The sequence below is a fragment of the Falco punctatus genome, assembly GCF_963210335.1.
Source record: "Falco punctatus genome assembly, chromosome: 5".
NCBI lineage: Eukaryota > Metazoa > Chordata > Aves > Falconiformes > Falconidae > Falco > Falco punctatus.
The window spans coordinates 9,697,026-9,721,079 of NC_137584.1; the positions used below are offsets into that span (position 1 = coordinate 9,697,026).

The following is a 24,054-nucleotide window of genomic DNA, read 5'->3' on the forward strand; positions in this document are numbered from 1 at the left end:
GAGGAGATGGGGAAATCCTCAAACAAAATACAGGGGAAAACTTTGTGTTCTAGTGATCTGTAGACCTAAGATTAAAGCATCAAGAATTCTAGAAAGTGTGTCATTGTACTCTACTGTCAGCTGGTCTGGAAACAGAGTAAACAGGGCTTGTATTAAAACCTTTTCCTCATATGCAAATTCGGTTTTATTCATAACAGTAGGAAATGCTAATTTTTGTATAAACTTACGAAATTTATCACTTCTGATCATATAATAACGATAATATTTTCTTCTGTTCTAACTGAAAAGAGTCAAAAATACAGAATTAAAATGAAAAGGAGGGCAGAAGCAAATGTTAGCATTTTGGATTACAAGCTAAATAAAGTGTAGGTTGGTAAGGAAGAACACAGGGCACCTGTAATTACTTTTTGAGGAGATTCCAAAGTGCTGTTACTAATTTTTAGTCCATGGTCATTACAGGGTGTGTTAAAAGTAGTACAGAATTATTACAGCTCAGTCTTTTCTTTAACAATATCTGCAACTTAGATGGAAGAAGTCATGTAAGCATTCTGATATTTAAAGTTAGGAAACCTACATTTATTTGACACAGGTCATACTGAGAAGTGTTCGTCCATGATTGCTTGAGGGGCTAACAGAGTTGTGTGGGAGAACCCAAAAGCTTGGGTATTTTGACCTGAATAGTATTCAGTATCGCTGGTCTGCATGTCAAATGAAGACCTCAGTTTGACTTTCAAAGTCATTAGTGAGGGATAGGGTTTTCTCTGATTATTAAACAGAAATGCTTAAAAAAAACCCACAACAAAAAAAACAAAAAACCTCAGTGACAAAGAATAGACTGTGGCATTGTAATTTTTGCATGTTCAAAGTGGAAGTGTATTTCAGATGGTTTTTGTTTCAGGAGCGTGCCAGAGATGAGAAGTGAGATAAACAACATGTTTAGATAAATGTTCCCAGTCCAAGTAATTAAGAGTATTAGTTTATTAAACTACTGGGATTACAGAGTATTTTAATAAATATTAAATAGTGTGAAATTTCTGTATGCTAGAGGGTTAAAGTGGTGTGTGATCTAGTAAAAAAGACAAAAAAGGAAATATTTCTAATTACTGGAAATTATAAGCAGTAATTTCAAAGAGTTAAGATTGGAGATTGTTATCAATGGACAAAAGTAAGCATAGGCCTCTGTTGGGACAGGTGCGACTGTATTGTAAACTAACAGAAAGCAGTGAGAAGAAATGTGTGCATTGGTTTTTTTTGAAGGTAGCTTCATTGTGTTCCTCAAAATTAGTAATTTTTCCACTTACGTGTTACTTAAATGCTACTTCCAGGTAAATTGGCAAGATGTTAAAGAGGAAAATAATCTAAACCCCGAGAGACTAGTACTGAGTACTTAGTGTCCGTTATCTTCACTGCTTTTGGAACAGTTCTCACTCATATCTTAAATCTGTGTGTTTGTGTGTGGTAAGAGTAAAAACAGTAATGACAAGCACTGCTCCAGGCTTGAGAAGAATATGGAAGGATGCTCTTTACCCAAAGAGAAAATGACAAGACTAGAGGCAGTGGACACAAACTGCTGAAACAAAGGAGGTTTTGCCTGAACGTAAAGAAGTACTTCGCTGTGAGGGTGACTGAGCTCTGGCACAGGGTGCTCAGGCTGTGGAGTCTCCAACCTTGGAGATACTCAGAAGTTGTCTGGGCATGGTCCTGGGCAGCTGGCTCTAGGTGGCCCTGCTTGAGCAGAGGGTTGGACAAGATGACTTCCAGAGGTCCCTTCCAACTTCAACCAGTCCGTGAAATAAAAACTGTGTTATACACTAGCAGCTTGGGGGATGTGTTGTACTTATGTCTGGGGAGAACTCATGATCATTGAAGAACGTTAAATTTGGACAAAGGCATGTATTAATGACCTTGGTAAGGCAAAAGTTTCCCTCCAGAAAAATAAGAACTGAAACTGAATAAGGACAGGCTTAAGTTCAGAGGTAAATATTGGGCTGAAGAATTTAAATAGTGTATCTACTCAAGCATAAAAACAGTTATAGGCTACTTGACAGATTGATTTTTTTTCAGCATAACATTTCAAATGTAATGTTGTGAAAAGCATGTGCAGACAAAAAAGCCAAATTTTCCTTTCTTTGTCTTTAAAGAAGCTGTGAGCATCTGTTTAATGTTGGGGTTGTGATACTGGGCGTATGCTTGTGTCCTGCCCCTGTTTAACTTTGTAGTAGAGGCTAATTTCTGTTACCTTAAGGAAGGAGGAACAATGTTCAGATAAAGAGTAGATGCTGCTGATGAAGAAATCCTATGAAATTTCTACAGCCAAAGCTTTCCAAAATTGCTGCCGTCCTGTGTGAAAGCACAGCAAAGTTGTGCTTCCCAGTGAAGTCGGGGTCATAAAGACAGCAGAATGCAGTGGTCTGAGTTGTCAGGATACCACTGAGTTTCCACTTCATCTTTCACAAATGGTGTTACAAAGACCCTCAGCAGTGTCCGTATTACATGTTTGTATCTATTCCTCTCAAATGCAGGAAATGCCATTGTTTGTATTTTGCAGAAAAACTGTTCTGACAGCAGCTGTAATTTCTAATGTATCTATAGATGTGCTGATACTAACTGGAAGCTGTGGATATGGTACAAGGCACTTGTCAGCATACGTGACTGTTCATCAAAGTGTATCAAGAAAGAGAGAAAGTGAGGATTGAACATCAAACCATAGGTTATCTCTGCTTTATTTCTAAGCCTCCCATTACAGCTGAGAGTCCGATTTCAAGCTCTTTCTTTAGGGATATATGTTGGGGATGGGGACAAAGACCATCAGCTGTGTTTCCTCAGTTGTTGTTGAACATGATATAGATAGATTCCACTCTGTCAGAAAAAGTTTATAATACTTCATCTTTTTAGTCAAACCTTCACACTTGACTCCACCCCACCCCAGGTAAATAAAGATCTGCCCGACCTGCAGCTTCTCATCAGATTTTGGCAAAGCTGTGTTGAATAGGAGTGATGATAAAATATATTTTTTTGCAAGATCTGGAAGATACATACCTCATGGTCCATTTTCTGGTCCCTGCTTGAGCAGTGAGGTCAGAGATGACATCCAGAGGTCCCTTCCAACTCTAATCATTCTGTCATTCTGTTACTTATGGATAACTACTTGTGATTTTGTTTTTGGCTTTTTTCCATTCATTCTTGTTTTGGCATTGCATCTTTCCCAAAGTAGTTTGTTACCCTTTGGCATCACTATGGCCCAGTAGTTTTACAGTGGTGTTCCTTGCTTCTGTGAAAAAAAAAAAATTGTTTTAATTGTTTTGTAGGGGAATGAGTGGTGGTTGTGGTGGTCGTGGGGTGTTTTTTTGTTCACAAGCTTTGAACTGCCAAAAGAGAGTTAACACTTTCCAAACCCAAAGAGTAATGCAAAGCCCTTCAGTTTTCTAAGGATCCTTAGTAATCATAGAATGGTTTGGGTTGGAAGGGGCCTTAAAGATCATCTAGTTCCAACCCCCTGCCATGGGCAGGAACACCTTCCACCAGACCAGATTGCTTGAAATTCTGGTGTAAATAGGGAAAAGCTACATTTATAATAACCATTTGAGAAATCTCACCTCTGAGTAGAAATGGGGATGTGAATTTTTAGGACTTCTGTTTATAGAGAAAAGACACAAGCATTACAGTTGGACTGTAATATAGCTTCTGCAAAATACATCCTCATTATTGTGAAGGGTATTTGACAAATTTGTTTCACTGGGCTTACGTGTTTCCATTCTGTTGTCCATGCTTCCTCATACCATGTTTCGTATGATGCTAAGAGGCAGATGGGCTTTACAAGACAGTCGCATTTCAGTAGCAGAAGAGTTGCTGTAACGCTGGCTTTTGTGACCTCTCTGCTTCAGCAATGAATCTTGAGAGCTTGACCAGAAGCGAGCAGCCCCAGAAGGCTGAGGCACAGAAGGCTATGTGCCGGGCTCAGCTGCTAGTCCTAGGGCTGCCTCAGAGCTGTTCTGGTCAGGTCAGAGCAGCTTGAGGTCCGGTATGTGCTGCCAGTTTGAATCCAGAGGAAGGAATGCCTCAGGTCTCGAAAGCCTTGGGTAATGTTAAGATACCAGTTGCTGAGCAGTTTCCCAAGAGGTTTCTCTGGTAGCAGTGCTGTCAGTGGTAGCTTCCCCACCTTGAAATGACTGGTCAGAACAACAGAAACACAGCGCTTACTAGACAGAGCATAGAGCAGTTCGTGTTGGTCCTGTGTGCTTTGGCGAGAACTGTAATGCAGTTGTACAGAGCAGCGTGCTGGCCTGCCCTACTGAACCGTTGCAGTCACGGCTGAAAAAGGTGTGTTTCTTCTAACAGGCAGGACAGGAGAAAAGCTCTAGCTATCAGAGTTCTGCACTTTAAGGAAAATTGTGGTAAGGAAAACCAAATCTTGCCTACTGCTGCTTAGCCAAGTTTTAGCAGTTTCCACCAAAAAGTGTGTTGTGTTGGTTTTTTTTTTCCTTAATGAGAAAAAATTTAACCCCATGAACCAAATTTCATTATACATGACAGGAAAGATCATCTCTTTCCTGCAAAGGAAGAAAATCCAAGAGGAATAGGTACAAGCAGTCTGCCCTACTAGAAGGCTCTGATGATATTAATATTTTTCTGTGGTTTGTTCCAGTTCTGCTTTCTTCATCTCCCAGACTGTTTCTTCAACCGTATCAGCAACTATTAGATATCTGAGGTTTCCTTTATGGAAAAAAGAGAGCACTGGGGAAGTGTACCTCTTTCTGTGGCACCTGCGAATGTGTCCAGAAACTATTTCATGGGATCTGAGCTAGGCTAAAGTTTGAATACGCAAACCAGAAAAATTAGCACAAAACACAGAAAACTGAGATCATAGCTCTTGATTTTTTGCTGGGGGCTGGGGACTAATACAGGATTAGACACTTCGTGTTGAGAGAAAATGTTTGCTTTACGTATATTCTACAGGAGGAACAAAATGTCTTAATGCTGGAGTGTGAAGTGTTTCTTAATTGCAGACTTCATTCTCCTGAGCGTCACAAGAACTCACATTCTTTCCAACTGACTCATTCATTTGAACTCTTTGTGCATCATTGTACCATTTAAAGGGCTTTATGGAGACAGTCATCTCAGTATGCTAAGGGATATATTACTGTATGGATCTCTCTTCTAACAGATCTGACCCCTCAGTCCCAAAATAACACAGTCTGGCGTTCTCTGTAAGAGTCCCCTTTCCTCTGGTGGCCATGTTTAGTGTAATTTTGAGCTGTTACAAGCTCTTGGCAGCCTATCAGTAGTTAACTGATGTGTACCTTGTAGAGAATTAAGAGTTTAAATAGTCAAAGATTAAAAAATTCTGTTATATCCAGAAATATGTTTTTATTTGTTTTCAGAATATACTGAACTGCTTGGTCCATATATTCAACTATGCATGTGGAGTGTTTTCTTCAGCAGCTCTTTTAGTTTTGGACTTGCGGCTTGTTTTGAATTTTGTGATGTTGAAACTTGCATCTTTTTGCTACTGCAAAAATTGCTTCCTGAAGTCTGTTATTAAAGACAACGATGTCTGTGTATTAACAAAACGTATACTAAAAAATGATGTATTTTGACTGTTGTGTCTTCGCAGAATCATTCTCACGATCATTTACTAGACACTAGTGACTCAAGAAAACAGCAAGCTAATCAGCACAACTACCGTACGAGATATGCAGTAGAAGAAACAGCAAGGCCTGCTGAGGAGTTAGAAAATGGACATAGTTCCTCAGATGTAAGATCCTTATTCATGAGGCAATCTTATATATTCCGTTTCTACTTGCTAAGCTCCTGCTTCAGCTAAATGAACATTGTTTCTAGTCAGCTAATTCAACATTGTTTCTAGGAGAAACTCATGTTGCATTTTTTGTTGTGGTTTTTCTTTTGCCACTTTAAAAGAATGATGTTGAATTACATTTTGACATGCTGTTTATGTGTTTAGTTTTGACTAAAAAGTAATTGATAAGAGGGAGAAATGCTTGTTTGTAAGGGCATTTTGCAAAGTATGTGTGTGCAGTATCTAAATAAATCTGCATAAATCTACCCTATATTTACCAGCCTAATCAGTATGGTTGACATGGCGTAGCAGTTTGGTCACTGATTGTAGGTGGCCCTGCCTGACCAGGGAGGTTGGATAATACGGTCTCCAGGGGTCCCTTCCACCCTCAACCGTTCTGTGCTTCTGTAGCTACAGTAAAGATTAGTAAGAGTATATGAAGTTTGTACTGGGGTTTTGTTTCATATTGATTTAAAAGATATGGGAATACTACATTAAAAGGACTGGAAATAATTTTCAAAAGATAAGCTAGCCTTTTTACATGGAGGTTGAGAAGCACTTAAGTCTCCCCTGGCTATATGTTATAAAAATATTGCTCTACACTGTGCATCTGCCCATGCATAGTGTTTCTTACTTCTTTTCATTTAATTAAGTCCATTAAAGTATCTGCAAACTAAAACGCCTTTTTAATAATATAAAGCTTTCATAGTGCTATATGTTTATAACACATACAAAGCCTAGAAGAATCGTTATCATGTATTATAACTTTTTTGAGTTCCAAAGAAAATGCTTTCTTTTTCCCTGCCTCCCCCTCTGCACACCACCCCTGCCCACCTGCCTTGTTAGGAAGGGGAAGTAGTTGTTGCCAGTGGTGGAACGTCAGAAGATGACGAAAGAGCATGGCACAGTGATGGCAGTTCTAGGTAAGTGACAGTATAGCTTACAAAGAAAAGTCCTGCTGATAAATCGTAAACAATCTTCTCCATAAACAGTTAATGAATAATTAAAATTTGTACATGTTTAGAAGAAGAGATGGAAGTTAATTTTCAGCTACCTTACTAATTGAAATTTAGGGAAGGTTTCATCCTTGTTTGCTGGAAGCAGAATTGTTTCCGATTCGGTTTTACAGGCACGTGCATGCTTTAGGCATGTGGTGGCAATTTATTGTGACTGTCAGTCTGAGCTGTGTGATTGTCTCTGCTGACCCTTGGTTTGAAATTAGAGAGCAAAGATTGAGGTAGCTTCAACCCATCCTTTGTTTCTTTAGCAGGTTTTTTTCGTTGCTAACTTTTCTTCAAAGCTGTTCAAAACCAGAAGCCCTGAGAACAGTATCCAGACTCTTAATGTTAGTTTCTCATCTGGAATTGACTAAGGGAACAGTGTATTTACTTCTGGTGATGCTAGGAGTTAAGCTTCTTGCTAAACTGGGTGATATCAAGGCTTTTGTTTTATTACCATTTAAATTGTAGATAGAATATAGGGTTTCAGGCATTGGTTTTAACTATTAAAATATTGTAGTCATCTGGACTGTAATCTTGTATTGGATTGTATTATATAATCCAATTAAATCTGAATTGCTTGTTAACTTTTGGTTTTGAATTTCTTTTTTCGTTGTTACATCCTGTGTAGTGACTACTCTAGTGATTATTCTGACTGGACGGCAGATGCAGGAATCAATTTGCAACCACCAAAGAAAATTCCTAAAATTAAAACAAAGAAAGCAGAAAGTAGTTCAGAGGATGAAGAAGGACCTGAAAAACAAAAGAAGCAGATTAAAAAGGAAAAGAAGAAAGGGATGGAGGAGAAAGATGGACCATCAACATCACCAAAGAAGAGGAAACCCAAAGAGAGAAAACAAAAGGTTAGATGTTCCTTGCCTATTACAGGAATGCTCGCTCCTGCTGTCTTAGAAAGATTTAGATGAATGATTCAGTTGCGTATGCAACTTAATGTTGTCTAATTTGAAAACATCATGACTTTTACCCATCATAAATGGTAATTACTGACTCTTGTAAGTCAAATAATAATTGCTGTAATGATACGCATTCTAAATAAGATGTGTTTCTCTTAAGGAACACTTTTAATGCCATTAACACCCAACTTTTCTCAGACCAGAAACTTCCCTTCTATGAATGTGTGTTGAGTATGGGTATAACACGTGCCTGTATTTCTTCAGCTGTGCTGTCTCCCTGCTTAATTGCAGTTTCGTTTAGGTCTGCACAATCGTGTCGTTCATTTGTATCAGTTCCGTGTGTATATTTGCATTATGCTTGCTGCTATACTTCCATCAAGGGGAATTTCACTTGATCAGGGTTTAGTTGTTGTCTGTGTTTTATTTGCTTTCTAATATAACCATGTTATTCCAGTTTAGATCAGTACATGGAAATTTTCAGTGACTTCTGTTATTTTCAGTGTGGTTTGGGGGGTTTGGTTTGGTTTTGTTTTTAATTAAGTGTTAGATCAGAGAACTTTTGTTTCTTCATTCTTTCTTTACAGAGACCAGAAGCAGTCTATCAGATAGATTGCGTTTATAAGCTCGTAGCTTCTATTTTTGCAGTACCATCTAAGTAACTAAATAACTGTATTTGTTTTATTTATAAGATCAGAAGTCTTCAGCATTTCTTAAGCTTGTTATTTCAGTGTTTTGGCTCTCATTAGAAGGTAGACTGACAAAATAGCTGTTTTAATGTGCAGGTTGGCATAGTATCAGCTTTGCTGTGAATCTTTGCTATAATAGGCAGGATGTTAGGTGGTAGTGTTTACGCTTTGATTAGGCATTTTGTTTGTTGTAGGCAGTCATTGGTTGTAGTGTCAGTACTAATAGTGTCTTGGTGTTTACACAGTTTTAAACCAGAAGAAGGTAGGAAATCAGGAAGATACATGGTGGAGGGCGTTTCAGCGGTTGAAATCTCTACATTAGCTTTTTATTATAAAATATAAGACTGGCTGACAGTCTAGTATTTCCACTTAGATTAAAGCTGCACTGAGTGTTTTGGGAATCTTGCATCCATTTTGGTTTCAGTTATCAAGGTGCAGGAGATCTTCAATTACAAAAATAGCAGATTTAGATATTTCACATTTTAAAGATGACCTGTTCCTTTCTTGAATCACAAGAAAATATTGGGCTGGAAGGCATGTCAGAAAATCATCCATCCTCCCTCTGCCCCTAGGTAGGATTAATTATACCTGTCATTCTTGACATGTTTGTCTTCGGAGTTTATTGTGGTGGAGATTCTACTTCCTTACTGGGCAGAGAGCTTCAGTCCTTACTGGTAAAAAGTTCTTCCTGATTTCTGAACCTGAATGAAAATTACGGCTTTCCATTGAGGAAAGATGTTTTGACGATCTTTGTAGCCAGGCACAGAACCTCAGGAATTAAGGGAGCAGAGAAAGAATTTCATTCTTCTCTATTAATGCATAGGCTGTCAAGATCTTGAACAGTACTTACGTTTCTAACCCTCCTCCACCAAAAAATCAATCTAAAAAATGGTACAGCAGTGAAGAAGGGCAAGAAAGGAGCAGCCAGGAAGATCAAAGGGTACAGAATATTTTCTTTGGGGCAGCCACAAAGAAGCTGATTCTTAAAAGAGAGAGAGTTTGGAGGAGGTATCATAAAAAAGCTTTTATAAAACTATGAATAGTTTAGAAAAATGAATAAATGCAGAATGATTCCTTTCCTTACTTTGTTATGCTGAGTACTAACACCCAATGACACTGACAAAGCTCCAAAAAAAGCCCTTTCTGCATTCCACCCCCACCCTCTGAAAGCAAACAATAACCCCAAACCGCCTGAGCATGTGATCAGGTTGTGGAACTAATTACTAAAGGGTTTAGTAGAGTTTCAGAAATGGCTAGACAAAGTCACTGGGACTAGTCTCGTCCTGACGATCAGCTGAGTTCAGGCTTGGCTTCCAGAGGGTCTTAAACTGATGATTAATGTGTGAAGTTACAACAAGGGAAGATGTTCTGTTTAAAGGCTGTTTCTTCCTACCTTCCCATAATTCACCGATAAGCTAGACAGATTTTGCTCTGATGCAGTGCATCAGTTTTTCACAAGACAGACCTGCCTGAACCTCAGAATCCACAAGGTACTTCTGTGTTAGTGATTTATCGCAATGGAGAGATTCTGTTTTGATTTTTTGTTTGTTTGTTTGTTTCTTTGTTCTTAACTGTGTGTGTGCTTTTTCGTGCGGTGCCCACTGGTGCTCCAGTGGTGTGCTCAAAGTAGTTCCCATTTTTGAAAAAAAGCAGAAACAAAGTTGAATTTGTACAATGGCTTTACACTTGGAGCATCCCATTTGCAGTCTCGGGATGCAGAGTCTTTTCCATCAGTGGCTATATGGAGTGGATTTCTGTACAACTGTCGAGTTGCTTTCTGTACGTGCGCAAGATTCTGGTGATAATTTCAAAGCAACCTTGCTTGAGTGGTTGTACAGAAGCCAGCTTTATCTGTCGTATTAGACACAAACATGCAGTGATGTACCTAAGACCGGCAACTGCAGTGAGCTTCGTTACTTACAAATATGTGATGTGGATGTGCAGTCTGCAAATGCAGTTCCACAGCAAGTTATAGTAAATGCAAAAGTAGGTAACCTGGATGTACCCAGTCCAGGTCATTTCCACGTGCTTTACCTCTGTTTATGTTTGTTAATCTCTTCCCCCTCATTTTGTGGCATTCCTTGGTTGGAGGCAGCTGTATAGTTGTAGTGTCTTTGGGCCAAGGCAACCATGTGAATTTGGTTAAATCAAACGGCATATTTCAGTTTTATCTTTTTGGGCATGAGGCGTAGTTATTAGTGTGTTAATAAATTCAGTCTTTCTTAGAAGACATGCACACACACACCCCAAACCAACAAACTAAAAAAAACCCCATCAAACTAAAAAAAACACTTAGCTTTTCAGATTATTAATGGTTTTGTTCTTGGTGTTACTGTGAGCAGTTAAGTAAGATTTATCTTCACACTAGTAATAATTTCCTTTTTACATTAAATATACTTAAGAAATGGCAATTGATTTTGATAAAACGCTTCCCGAAATACAAGGCTTCCTCACATGTTAGTTTATTCCTATTAATCTTCTGTATGTATTTTCTTCAGAGGCTGGCTGTAGGAGTTCTGGCAGAAAACGGTTTGACACTGGAAGAATGGCTGCCTTCAGCATGGATTACAGACACTGTTCCTCGTCGGTGCCCATTTGTGCCACAGATGGGGGATGAGGTATTGTAGCTTTTCCCTCTGCGTTCTTGCTTCTTTCAGCTTGTTTTTGCCTTTTTTCATCTGTGCATTTTTTTCCAGAGATTTAGTAGCAGAATGTGTTGCATTTTCTTCAAAATATTGATCTGGCTAAAATTTGCTTTCACTTCCTTTAGCCTTTCCCATACTTAAAATATATTCTGCACAGTGTTGCTTTGACTTCCTTTTAATTCCATGTTGTTGCAGTAACGTTCCTTCTTGTACTACGTTTGTTTTGTTAATTTCCTTATGACATGTGTATACAAGCCATGTGAGACACTTTATCTAGTGAAAATAGTCCTTAGTTGTAGAGCATCTTGTACGCTGAAGAATAGGTAAGAAATCAAATATGAATTTAAGTTGTCTGCAAAACTTCAGTTTGGAGATTGAAGTAAAATCCAGGAATTAAAGCTTGGGGGGAGAGAGTGTTTTTTTGTGTGTGTTTGGTTTTTGGTTTTTTTGAAACTTATTTGTTCTGAAGAACTGTCCTTTTCACTTGTGTTTCTGATGTCAGAAAACTTCTGCTGATCTCTCACAACGGGAAACAATGAGAAGTTTTGCATATGTGTATTTTATATGAACTAGACTGTAAACACTCTGGAAACGTGGCCCAGATGTCTTGAAATACAATAACAAAAGAACACCCACCAATTCCTACTTTGGAATATATAGCATGTGAACGTTACAGTGAATTGTGTGAATACGGAGTATCAGATAGAAGGCAGTCTTGAAAATGAGAGTCTGTGCATGTTTCCTAAAATCTCCTCAGGTTAAATAAGAGGAAATAGCTGGCTTATGCTGTAACGTGCAGTCTGTTGGCTCTTCAGGGAGCAGTGTGTTGCTCATACCTTCAGAATGCAGTTGGAGAAATCCTTGATATGGTGGCAAAGTTGATTAAATTTGGACCTGAGCTAGAGCCGTTTGTAGGCACCACCTTCAAAACTTGATCAGGAGCAGAGGTTGCGTGTGCAAGCAGTTCTGTTTTTACTGGATCACTTCGCTGATGCAGTTCACAGCACAGCTATGCAAAAATGACATCAGCTTTGCTCATGAGGGAGTGAAGGAGCACTTCAAGTTGAGAGTTGCAACTGGAGAAAATGGTTAGGTATTTATACCCTCCAGAAAGCATGTTTTGGATACTGTTCAAAAGATCAAGTCCAAATAAATATATTTGGTGCCTGATACCATCTGGATACAGTGAAGCAGCCAAGGATTTATCTCTACCATATTGCTCAGGAGACTTTAACATTGTGTCAGTTTAGTAAGATAAACTGGTGTATTTGATTTGGCACCTGCTGAATAGCATGTGCAGTGTGTACTAGGAATATCTAAGTAGGCTGTATCCTTTTGTGAAAAATGCTTTTTTTATATTGGTGAAGAGGAAATTTTCTGTCCTGTGCCTAGAAGGTAGGAGTAGTTGCACCAATAGAGACTACGTTTGTAATCACACTACTCTGTCTAAAAATTCCATCTCTGATACTTGCCCTCCCCAGATTTGCTTAAGATGTGAAAAGAACCTGTTCATCTAGAAAGATACTTTTGAGATCCACAGAAATAGATCAGTTTAATTAGAAAAATGTGATGAGAAGAGGTCTTGTGTAGCCTTTGGACATTTTGGTGGATGGTTGGTACGTTTTATAAAGATTTGGGAGGAGAGATATTTCAAATTTGTTCTCTTACAGCTGTGCAAACAAGAAGAAACAGTAGTGTTCTATTTAGTTACACTCGGTGCATAAGAATAGCACATACCATCCCTTTTCCCTTTCTGAATACTGCTATTTACAGACCTTTGTCATGCGTCTTAAGGAACAGCGGAAACATACCAGAGAGATGGGACTGCAACTTCCCTGTCTGATTATCAAAATACAGTACATACTCATTGGAGTATTCTGCCATTAAGACAATAAAGAACAGTTTTTGTCTGGGTACTAACTACAACATGCAGAAGCAGGAATTTATCAAGATTAAAAAGATAATTTCCTGGGAAAAGGCATAAATTATTTTTTCCACATATATCTTTCTAATTTGTTCTTCTGACAGAAGATGCAATGCTTAGAGCCATTTACAAAATAAAAATGTTTCACGTCTGTAAACAGTGGGTTGAGTTTACACAGAGGTTCAGCAGAAGCAGTTAGCATAGGAGGAATTGTGTGTAGCCTGTGTCACTGAGTGGATTTTTTTGTTTTGATTCACTGGAAGGTACAGGAAACAATTATGACAACGTTGCAAGTGTAATTTAAACTTGCATTATTTTAGATCTGTCTCTCAGTAGCCTAAACATAAAAAAATTATGGTACTGAGTCCTTCATTTAAAAATAAAATAAAATAATTGCCATGTGACATTAAGAAAGCTCAGTAACTGTTAATGTAGAAATTTGACAGACATTTGTTCATAATATTTTATAAAAAAAACGGTTTTGGAAAGCATGTGGAAATATAAATATTAGTGTGTTTAATTTTATAAATGTATTTTAAAACTTACTGAGGGCTTTTCACTCTGCTTTTTTTGCTAGGCCTTTATATTTAAGCTGTTGTTCCCTCATCCTACTTGATGGAAACCCCATGTTTACTGCTTTGGCCGCTTTTAAGAGGGTTCATTTATTTGGAATGCGTCATACCTAGAATACAGCTGTTTATCAGGTCTTTGTTCTGATTAGTTCAAGGAATGTTTCACATTTCAGATGCATTCCTTGAATATATGTTTAAGGTTTTCAGCTTACTACTTCATTACAGTGATGGTTTATAACAAAACCATTCATCCACATGGTATCATATATAACAGGATCAAAATAAAACTAATAGACTCTAGATGTCTGAACCATGGGAATTTATAGTGGAAGGATTTGAAAATTTTTAATAAGCACTTGAAATGTCTATTTGCAGTTTGCTCATGTCTTTTAGACTGTTTGTTTGGTGGTGGTGTGGGACCGAACACCAAGAACTTACCAGGACAGTAACAACAGCTGAATTTTCCTCTAGAATGGATTTTTTTTTTTCCAAAAAGATATGATAAGTCAGAGAATTTAGAGATAAACTTCATTGTCTTTTTAGGTGTGTCCTATAGTGATGAATAACCAGGTGTATTAGTGGAATTCATGTTACTGTATAGATGTGCGTGTGTATATATATGTGGAGAACATTGAATTGTTCTATAGTGTGATGATAAGTAGATGTTATTACTGATCTGATTTTGGTCTCATATGAGTGATTTAGGATATTTTGCTCATAGGGAAAATTGTTCTAAATCTTTCCTACTTTTTCTGGAAATGTTTCTATTATACCTGCTTTAACTGTTCACTGTTTAATTTTTGGTTTCCTGCAAAAGTAACTGGTTCTTAAGAGTGGGCAAAAGTTAATGATAAAATAGAAAGGACATACACTGCATGGTGGTGATATGCTAGCATTACAGCTCATTGAAGTCTCTAACTGTCACATTTCACTTTTAGGTCTACTATTTCCGACAAGGTCATGAAGCATATGTGGTAATGGCCAAGAAGAACAAAATATATAGTATTAATCCCAAGAAACAACCATGGCATAAAATGGAATTACGGGTATGACTTCTTTTTCATTTTTGTTTATACCTTAATACTGAAAATTTGAAAACTAAACTGAAAGAAGATTCTTGATACAGTATGTTTCTAATGTTGTGCTCTTAGCTTTTCCTCCTGATCTTAAAATATTAACTTAGTGTAACAGTCAAATGAAATCAGACCTTAAACTGTACTCCTTTTTGCATCTGCTTGAGCAGGTGAGGTGGTTACAGTTCATAGAAAAATATTTTTCAGACAAGTTACATTGTGAAATAATAGCTTGTTTTGAAAGATTAATTTTTGGGTACTGAACTTTGACATGTCTTTTCAGTATACCCATATTTTCATGTTTTAGAAAGTTATTATTATCAGCTTAACTTCAGTGGTGGTATATAACGTTTTGTTTATTCCAGGAGCAAGAGCTAATGAAAATTGTTGGGATTAAGTATGAAGTAGGATTGCCTACTCTCTGCTGTCTTAAACTAGCTTTTCTTGACCCTGATACGGGTAAACTAACTGGAGGATCATTCACCATGAAGTAAGGAAATCAATATTATATTCAAATTGGGGGCTTCCTTGCAGGGGGTGAGGTTGAAAGTTTTGCTTTTGAAGTGTTGAATTCGGAGTGTTAATTTTTTTATGTAAGTGCTCAACTTTATGCTTTTGCTGTTTTACCGCTTAATAGTTGTGTGTTCTGTTGTAATTAGGTACCATGATATGCCAGATGTCATAGATTTCCTAGTTTTGAGGCAGCAGTTTGATGATGCAAAACATAGACGATGGAATATAGGTGAGTTGTGGCAGGGGGCGTGGTGGTGTGGTTTTTTTGTTGTTTAAGTGTCTACTTATTTTCCTGAGAACTTATTAAGAATAGGTTACGGTAAATAAATCCTAATACTATGCTGAAATCTGATCATAACCTCTGTCCACTAGATGTGGAGTTCTGCTTTGAAGCTACAGCCAGCAAACAATATTATCTGTAAAAAAAAGTGCAAAGAAAATTCTCAGTTATATGTTTGCAGAGAGGAAAAGAATACTTTTTAGAAATACGGTGTTTATTGGTAACTGATAACTTATTGTAGCCTATATATTGCTTGTCTTTTTTTTTTTTTTTTTTTTTTTGGTTTTGACTGAAGGCCCTCTTACAACTGCATTGCTACTAGATTTTTTTCCCATGAATTTCTGCTGGAAATAAGGAAGAACTTTCCCCGCCATTTGAAATTTTTGATCTCTGGATTGTACCAAGAGAATGTCCTTCCCATCTCTTTAGACTTGTTTGAATTCTGTTCTAAACCCCATATGGTTTACCTTCATTGAAGTGTATATAATTATAATTCACTGCTGCATGATGTGGAAGTGTTATCTGATTCATTTTACTTTGCCCTGTGCTTACTTATTTTGAAATTCTGGATATCAGAGAGTGTCCATGACAGGAATGTCCTCCAGTCAGATCTATTTCCTAGTCATGTTTTCCATATGATAACAACGATTGCCTCTCAGCAATGAAATCTTGATTAGGGGGAGAGAAAGCTGCATTATGACAAAATGATCCTCTAATATGGTGGTTTGTTTCAAGAGGTTAAGAAATACGTATGTTCTCATTCATAAGAACAGCCTTAGATCGTCCCTGAAACTTAGAAGATTAAGTAAGTGTTACTGATGCTTCAGAATTCAGGATGAGCACTGTTCCCCTAAGAGAGAAATTGGTATGTGATGCCATGTTTGCAGAATGATAGGCACCATTAAGTCCTTTCCAGTATCTCAGTGGGTTTTGTGAAGTGACATGCTCCTGAAAATGAAATGGATAGCCTTCCTTTTTTTTTTTTTTAAAGCATGTCTCAATGTTAAATACTCTTTCTGTAATGTAACAGTGATTAACTGTACCAGCTCGATTCCTGCGGTTCTTCCATCAGGAGCTGTGGCTCGCATGTACACAGTTGACTTGCCAGCATTTCTTGCCACTTCAGGCATATAGGAGAATGGAGGATTTCAATGCAAAAACATGATGTGTATCTGATTGCCTTGAGGGAACAACTGATACAACATACATTTCTGCAAATATACTGCCTCCTTAGTCTGTATTTGTTGCTTTCAAAGTGCTGTCCTCTCCTAAGTTCATTGTAACTAAGTCACCTGAAGAAGTAGCACAGCTGGATGTTAAAAACCATGTTTATTGTTTCTTACCTGACTTTTCTGCCAGGAAAGATGAGTTGGTTTCCTGTCCTTTGATGTATCATGATACCCTTGCTTGGGATGTGTGCCTTAACAGTAGATGTATAAATTAATAAGTTCGATATCGCACTTTGTTATGTTGTCCAAAAAGACAGCTAGTCTTCAATTCTGTAGGGAATTCGGTAAAGACCTTAGGCTTCTGATTCAATAGGAAATGTAAACCTCCATTTCTTCTTTAAAGATGATTTCAGTTTAAAGATTCCTTAAGAGACAAGATTAGTCCTCATCTACTAATATGTCACCAAGCTTTGCTCCTTCCTGGTAGTTATGGATCTGTGGTCTTGTCCTCCTTTGCCATGCCAAACATGTTTTCCTACAAGATCACGGCAGCAGAATGACTGCTGTACCTTGTCCGTGAACAGCCTAGCCAGAAGTCGTCTGTCAGCCATCATGACAGAGATCCAGGAGTAGAGGGACTTTGTAATGTTACCCTCGCTGCTTTTAAGACTGAGCGCAGGTTATCATCTCCTTCCTGGGCTGGTAACTGTACTTCGAGAAACTTGCAGTGTGGAAAGAGTCGGAGCTACGCAAAAGGTGTTGAAAGTGCCAGAACCTTTTATCAAGCCTTCAATGTAAATAACGTGAGTTTCAGGACAATAGTGTCTAATGCCAGCCTGTAACTGACAAGTGTGTGTTAGACTTCATTCTTCAATTCCTCTTTTGGATGGTGAAACACTGTCCTCCTTTGGGACTGCATGAGATGCTAAAGCAGAAATAGCAGAGACGCTGCTCTTGGAGCTCTTAACAGCTCTTCCAGGTGCCTGCCAGAGTGCTACCCCGCTAAGTTGATACTTTGGATATATTACTGGTGTATGCTTAGGTACCTGGGACAAATCATGCACAGTTTTGTTGCAGTGGGGATCACAATATAACAGTGTTCTTTGAAAATTGATCATATTTTCTGCCAGGGTAAGGAGAAATGCCTTAGAAACTGTACATGAAACTGTTCCTGAGTATTTAACCATACGAATCTGAAATCCCCAAGATTTGTCTGACATGCTCAGGTCGTCTGAGCTTTCACCATAGCTCTTCATCAACAACAAGCTGGTATATTTTTTCATGTCATGCAGTTGCTGGTTTGTCTTCTCAGGACTACTGTTACTATTATTTTTTTTTATTCCTTTGTGATTTCTGGCACTTAGCCTGCAAATCAATATTTTTATAGCTACTATTTGGAGAGCTACTGGATATTAAATTTTCTGACTCCACTTTAAATCATTAAAACATTGATCTTTTAACCAATAACAATCCTTGGTGTTTTCATGGGGTTTTTTGTGGAGTTTTTGTTGTTTGGTTCAGGTTTTTTGTTTTAGGGAAGTTACTTATCTATGATATTTGCATCACTTCGTGTTAAATGTATATTAATATATGAATCCTTTCAGAAAGAACAAATTTATAAAGTTTGAGAAGTGACAGATTCTTATTTCTACTCTGATACTATTTATTGCATATTTTTGTCTTACTGTTCAGCTACAAAATTAATACTTGGGCTAAAAGCTATTCCAGTGGGATTCCTGCAGCTTTAGCTGTATGTCTTAGGTGCACATACCTGTCTCTTACACAGCAGCCACTTCAAGTTCAACATACATTTTACATTTTCATCAAGCTAGTGTTATCTGGTGATACACAGTTCTAGAAAATTATGCTAAATCCTTCTCTAAGAATTTTTGGTCTACTGTCTGCATAGATGAAGTAACAGAGCACATTAGAAAAGGGTGGTTCAGGCAATTGTTCTGTGGGCTTTTTCAATAATGTTTTCTGCTTTAGCATTCTGTCCATAGGAACACTGTGGCTCTTGAGAAATTGGAAGTGGCTGCCAGTATACGCTCCTTTAAGTGGTTTTGACCTGCTTAATGCTCAGCCCATGAAGTCACTCACATTTGTACCCACTCACATACCCTTGTAAAACTGATCACTTGGGAATGCCATACTGGGAGACTGTGCTTTAAGAGCGCTTCAGGATAATTTAGTCCTTTAAAATAAAGTATTGGCCCTTATTTAAATTTTTGGACTTGTATTTCAGATATTTCTTGTATACTTGGTTCAATTACGCTCAACACAATTAGGATTATTAATGGAAGTTTTTGTGCTAGAAGTAATTGTGCTGGAATTACTTGCAATCCGTTAACTTTTTTTAAAAAAAGTGCAGTAAAGAAAGCAGAACATTTTTGAGAATGTATTTACTTCCTATTAATTCAGACAACTGCAGGAAGCATTTGGCCAGAATGTGGATATATTGAAATAGAACAAACATTGCAGCAGTTGAGAAAGTGTGTGTATATTCAAATCCATGAAAGCAAAAACATGCAGTTCTTGGAATATCAGACTTCAGTTACATTTTTTCTTGTATTGAGTGAACTGAATACTCCATTAAAAATTGTTTCTAAATTCTGTGGCATGTTATCGAAAATGTTAGACTTTAAGGTGGCATGTAATACACATACTCTCATGTGTAATTTATTTTTAATAATGCTTCTGACCTTTTTTCTCAGCTAGGTGAACACTTTGCAGTAGTGGAACTATTTAAAGGCATAGTAAATTACTTTGCTAACCTTTTGAAGAAGCTTTAATAAATTTTATTTTTTTATCAGTCAGATTGCATGCATAGTAAAGGGAATGAGCCTCTGAGTTACATTCGGGTAGCTGAGAAAGTCCTTCAGAAACTAAGGAGGAGGAGCTCAGCAGCATGTAAAATACTCTCCATACAAAAGTGTCATGGTGCTCAGTTGTTTTAAGGTAGCATGTAGTGTTTAATGCAAGCAGATTTGAATCCTAATGTTATAACATGGAAGTGTCTTACCTTTCATGTGAAATTAAGAAATAAACTCATATATAAAGAATATATAGATAGATTTGGAAATTATTGATAATTTTTTTTAATGCCATGTTAACTTTTATTTTGGTTCAAAAGCAGCCTTCAGAAATAATTTAATATTTTTTTTAAACTAAGTATGACTCATGTTTGCCTGTTGATGCTACAAGTGTTCAAAAGGATTTCTGTATTCAAGATCAAGCCAAAGGTATGTAAAATCTGCTTTTCTTGAGAGGAGTAAGGTGCCTTGTATTGACAAAATTATTTTATGTTCTCACCTAGGTGATCGTTTCAGGTCAGTGATAGATGATGCTTGGTGGTTTGGAACAATTGAAAGCCAGGAACCTCTTCAGCCTGATTATCCTGATAGCTTATTTCAGTGCTACAATGTCTGGTTAGCAAATTTATCTTCAATCTTTTATTTTCATTAGTTATTTCATTTGAAGTATGACTGAGCAATTTGCTTTCATTAAATTCAGTCATGCATCTCACTGTCGAGTTTATTATAATACTGTGTGGTATATAAGTTATGTGTGTTACGAACATTAAATAATCACGTGGTTGAAGCAGTATTAGTAGATAATTTAAATGTGGTTATTTTTAAGCTGGGACAACGGTGATACTGAGAAGATGAGCCCTTGGGACATGGAGCTGATACCAAGTAATGGTATGGTACATTAATAACATAATTTGCTTTAAGATTATATTTACAGAAGAAAAAAAGAAAAAGTTGTATGGTTTTACCTTAAATAATCCTGTTTCTCTTGGGGAATAGGGGAAAGGCCCACAAACCAGTCGCATTTGAAGAACATTTTTAAATCAATTATTAAACTAAAAGCAGATCAAGATAAAAGAACTGTGAAAAACGTACAGTATACTTAGACAAACTAAGTGTACGTTAGAAGTAGGCAGAAGTGTTAGAAAAACTTGTAACAGATGCTGTACGGTTAAAGTTAACTTTTTGTACAGTTAGGGAGGATTGAGGATAAACCTCAGCCTGAGGAAGCTGGCTGCTCTGAGCCCTGTCAGCACGCCTGCAGGTGTTCGGTGCATTGAAGATGCAACATGTGCCTGTGAGGTAGTTTGGTAATAGTAGGATTTACTCCGTGTCTGGCCCAGCACGTGTGGCAGATAGACCTACTGCAGAGTGGACAGCAAAGCTTGGGCACGGTTCATAGACAAGAATGCGGTATTTCTTCTGGTCTCACTTAGGTGTTTTTTTTGAAGTAGAACCAGCATTTTTTCCTTGTGTTTTCTAGGAAACGCTCAGTAACATTGTCACTCATAAGTAACCATGTATCATTAATTCTTTTAAGTTGTAAGTGTGTTCAACATTTCAGTTCAGTTCAACCCATCTTTTAATGGGTATCTCTTCATAAGTAAAATACGGACACTAAAGTGATAACATGACTAAAATAATTAAAATAGGTAGGTAACCAAACTTGAACCTGTTGCTTTTATTTTTTGCTGTATCCACAAATACCAACTTCTTTTACACTTTCCTTTAACTTTTTTTTTAAAGAGGAGCATTTTGCATTGTACACTGAAAATCTGCTGTTACATTACAAATTGGCAAAATTGCTTGGTCCTGAAGAATGCTAGGGTGATGGCACTTTTAATTTGCTTGCTCAGGAGCTCTGGTTTTGGCATTTGACCTCACGTGCCACAAACCGTGACAAGATGGAACCACTGCCTGGAGAGTGTTTTAGCATCAATATCAAAGTCATTTAAGCTCCATCTGAAAATCATTGACCATCCGTTACCAAAACTATATATTACCAAGAATTTGGGGTTTTAAAAAAAAAAAAAAAAAAAGGCAACCACAAAAACCACAATCACACACACAAAAAGCCAAGAACAAATAAACAAAAAAACCCCAACTAAACCACCCCAAAACACAAACTAACTGGGGTAAAGGAGTGTCTTAGTTGGTTCTAAAATAAATTCTACAATTAGCTATTCGGAAGAAGGTAAATCTTGTTTCTTGGAAGACTTGTACACCAAACTACATTGTGAGGATTTAAATTTAACATATAACAATATACAGAAATGATACTGGATGTGTCCAAAATGTCTTTGAGCAAATCAAGAACTATGCATTTGTTTTGGTTAGTAAAATGATGTTACACATCTTTGAATTATGGGTATATGTATTACACAAGATACAAAGATTTATGTTTTATTTAGTTTTCGTGTTACATTCTAGCTGTATTTCCAGAAGAACTGGGAACTAGTGTTCCTTTAACAGATGACGAACGTAGAACGCTGCTCTACAAACCTCTGGATGGAGAGTGGGGTTCCAGGACCCGAGACGAGGAGTGTGACAGAGTTATTGCAGGGATAAACCAGCTCATGACTCTAGGTAAATCCTGAATAATATGGGAAATGTTTTCCTGTTATATTTTTCCGACTATGCTCATCTGTACTTCTGAAATTACAAAACCGAATGTGATAAAACACATCTTTTACCTTTTGATTAGCTGGAACAAAACTTTCTCAGTGAGTTCATATAAAACCTAAATTTTCTCCTGTTCTCAACTGTTCAGTTTTGGTAGATAATTTGACATATATGTGCTAGGGGTTTGTGTTTTACATGCTAAAACCAAGTACTTAATTTTTTACTTTAGCCCCCAGAATGACTTGTGGGGGCTAAAACTGCAAACGTTATGATGAACAGAATATTAAGTATATTACAGGCCGATGGAGGGGGGCATCTTACATACTTAGAGAATGGATAACTATGTGTAGATTTCCCCTTTTCTAATTGCCTTTTCTAATTCTCGTTTTCTCCCCCACGTTGCCATAGTTGTGCAAAATATTGAGGAAAAAGTAGTTTATTAACGTATGAAAAGGCACTTGCTATTTGGTTGTAGAGCAATTGCTCTTCACAGGCAGCTTCTGAAAAGGTAATTGTTAAAACGTTTAACACATCACTGCCACATTTACATGATCAAAGATGGGTGTCTGAGGTGGAGGTCCATCAGTGAAACGCAAGCTGAATCTCAGGTCTTTTGTATATTTTGTGATGAGCAAACTGTGTTAAGTCAGCACTCAAATTCTGGGGTAACAATGGTCATAAATTATATATATAATTTGTCACAGACAGTTTTTTTTTTTAAACTGATTTTTTTAAATAAAGCAAGGTAAGACACGTTTTTAAAAAGCCAGAAAACTCTTTAACACTCGAAATATTTCTGGTACTGACGTGTCCCACATTATGGCTTCTTCAGTGTCATGCTGCGTAAGCAGCTTCCTATTGCTTCCAGAAGGAAGGAAGTATCTATACAGTTCAGTAATCCAGCTTACAGAATTACATTTTAAAAAGCTTGTGAGGAAATGAAATTTTAGTTATTTTCACTGTGTTGTCTAAGAGTAATGGTTTTACATTTTGCATTATGTTGTATGGCATACTGCTTAGTTTGGGATTTAACTATAGCATATGTCGTGCGTATCGGTACAAAGTAGCAGTTGCTGGAACATTCATAAGTAAACAGCTTTTAGAAGAGGAGCAGTCTGTTTAGCAACAGCGTATTTCCTGTTCTTAAAAGCTTTTGAGAGAGACATTAAAGGTTTTTTTTGTCTTTTTGTATTCCAGTATTTTCCCCTGAGTTATGAAATGTTAGAATGATGTGCCTAAGCACTCAGACTTCTAAGCACAGGAAGGAAAAAAAAACCAAAAACTAGTTTGTGTAGGTGCAGAGATTTAAGTTGCTCAGCAGTCTTCTAACATTATGGTGGATTGGTCTTAGAAGGCTCCTTTACAGTTCGGTAGGGACAGGAGATTGTGTTTCACTTTTATGTGGAGTGTGGACTTTCCCCATATCTTAATGAGATTGAAATAGTCCTGTAACTTACGTGGTAAGAATTTTAATGCATTGCTTTGTTTGAAGATGGGAGAGTGGCAGTACAAAACCAAATTAAATGACCCTGTGTTGTAAATAATGATACTGAATTGCACATCTTCATATATGTATAATTCATACATTTGAATCTGCTTTTCAAAGGTGTATATTTTGCATATCTGAGGAATGTGGTGTTTCATGCGCAACAGAATGGGTAGTCGCTGCAGTGACTGTACTTGCAACTCAGCAAGCACTTACATGTAGAGTATCACAAATTGTTTGGAATATCTAGTTGGTGGTGGTTTTGGGAAGGTGCTATGCATTTCAAACATGAGCATATGTTGCAGGGGATGAATCTTGAAACTGCTAAGGGGCTTTTGTGGTATATAACCGATTTTGGGTTTTTTTTTCATTCTGTCTAGATATTGCTTCTGCATTCGTGGCACCTGTGGATCTTCAGGCTTACCCCATGTATTGCACTGTTGTGGCGTATCCCACAGACCTCAGTACCATTAAACAAAGACTGGAAAGCAGATTTTACAGGTTAGATCCAAGTCTCAGTTCTTGCTGTGAAATACTGCTGACCGTAGTTTTTGGTAGCTCTTTG

The 24,054-nt window shown here is 37.4% G+C and overlaps 1 protein-coding gene across 3 annotated transcripts in view; it reads left to right on the forward strand.

Moving 5' to 3' along the window:
- Positions 1 to 24,054, forward strand: part of PHIP (PHIP subunit of CUL4-Ring ligase complex) — a 118,531-nt gene that overhangs the window by 76,928 nt on the left and 17,549 nt on the right. For all 3 annotated transcript variants that reach the window (XM_080388125.1, XM_080388127.1, XM_080388126.1), the window contains 11 exons: positions 5,615 to 5,755; positions 6,644 to 6,720; positions 7,427 to 7,658; positions 10,894 to 11,013; positions 14,475 to 14,582; positions 14,975 to 15,099; positions 15,269 to 15,351; positions 19,888 to 19,999; positions 20,211 to 20,272; positions 21,812 to 21,967; positions 23,870 to 23,990. In XM_080388125.1, coding sequence (XP_080244251.1) covers positions 5,615 to 5,755; positions 6,644 to 6,720; positions 7,427 to 7,658; positions 10,894 to 11,013; positions 14,475 to 14,582; positions 14,975 to 15,099; positions 15,269 to 15,351; positions 19,888 to 19,999; positions 20,211 to 20,272; positions 21,812 to 21,967; positions 23,870 to 23,990 — 1,337 coding nt within the window. The remainder of the gene's footprint in view (positions 1 to 5,614; positions 5,756 to 6,643; positions 6,721 to 7,426; positions 7,659 to 10,893; positions 11,014 to 14,474; positions 14,583 to 14,974; positions 15,100 to 15,268; positions 15,352 to 19,887; positions 20,000 to 20,210; positions 20,273 to 21,811; positions 21,968 to 23,869; positions 23,991 to 24,054) is intronic.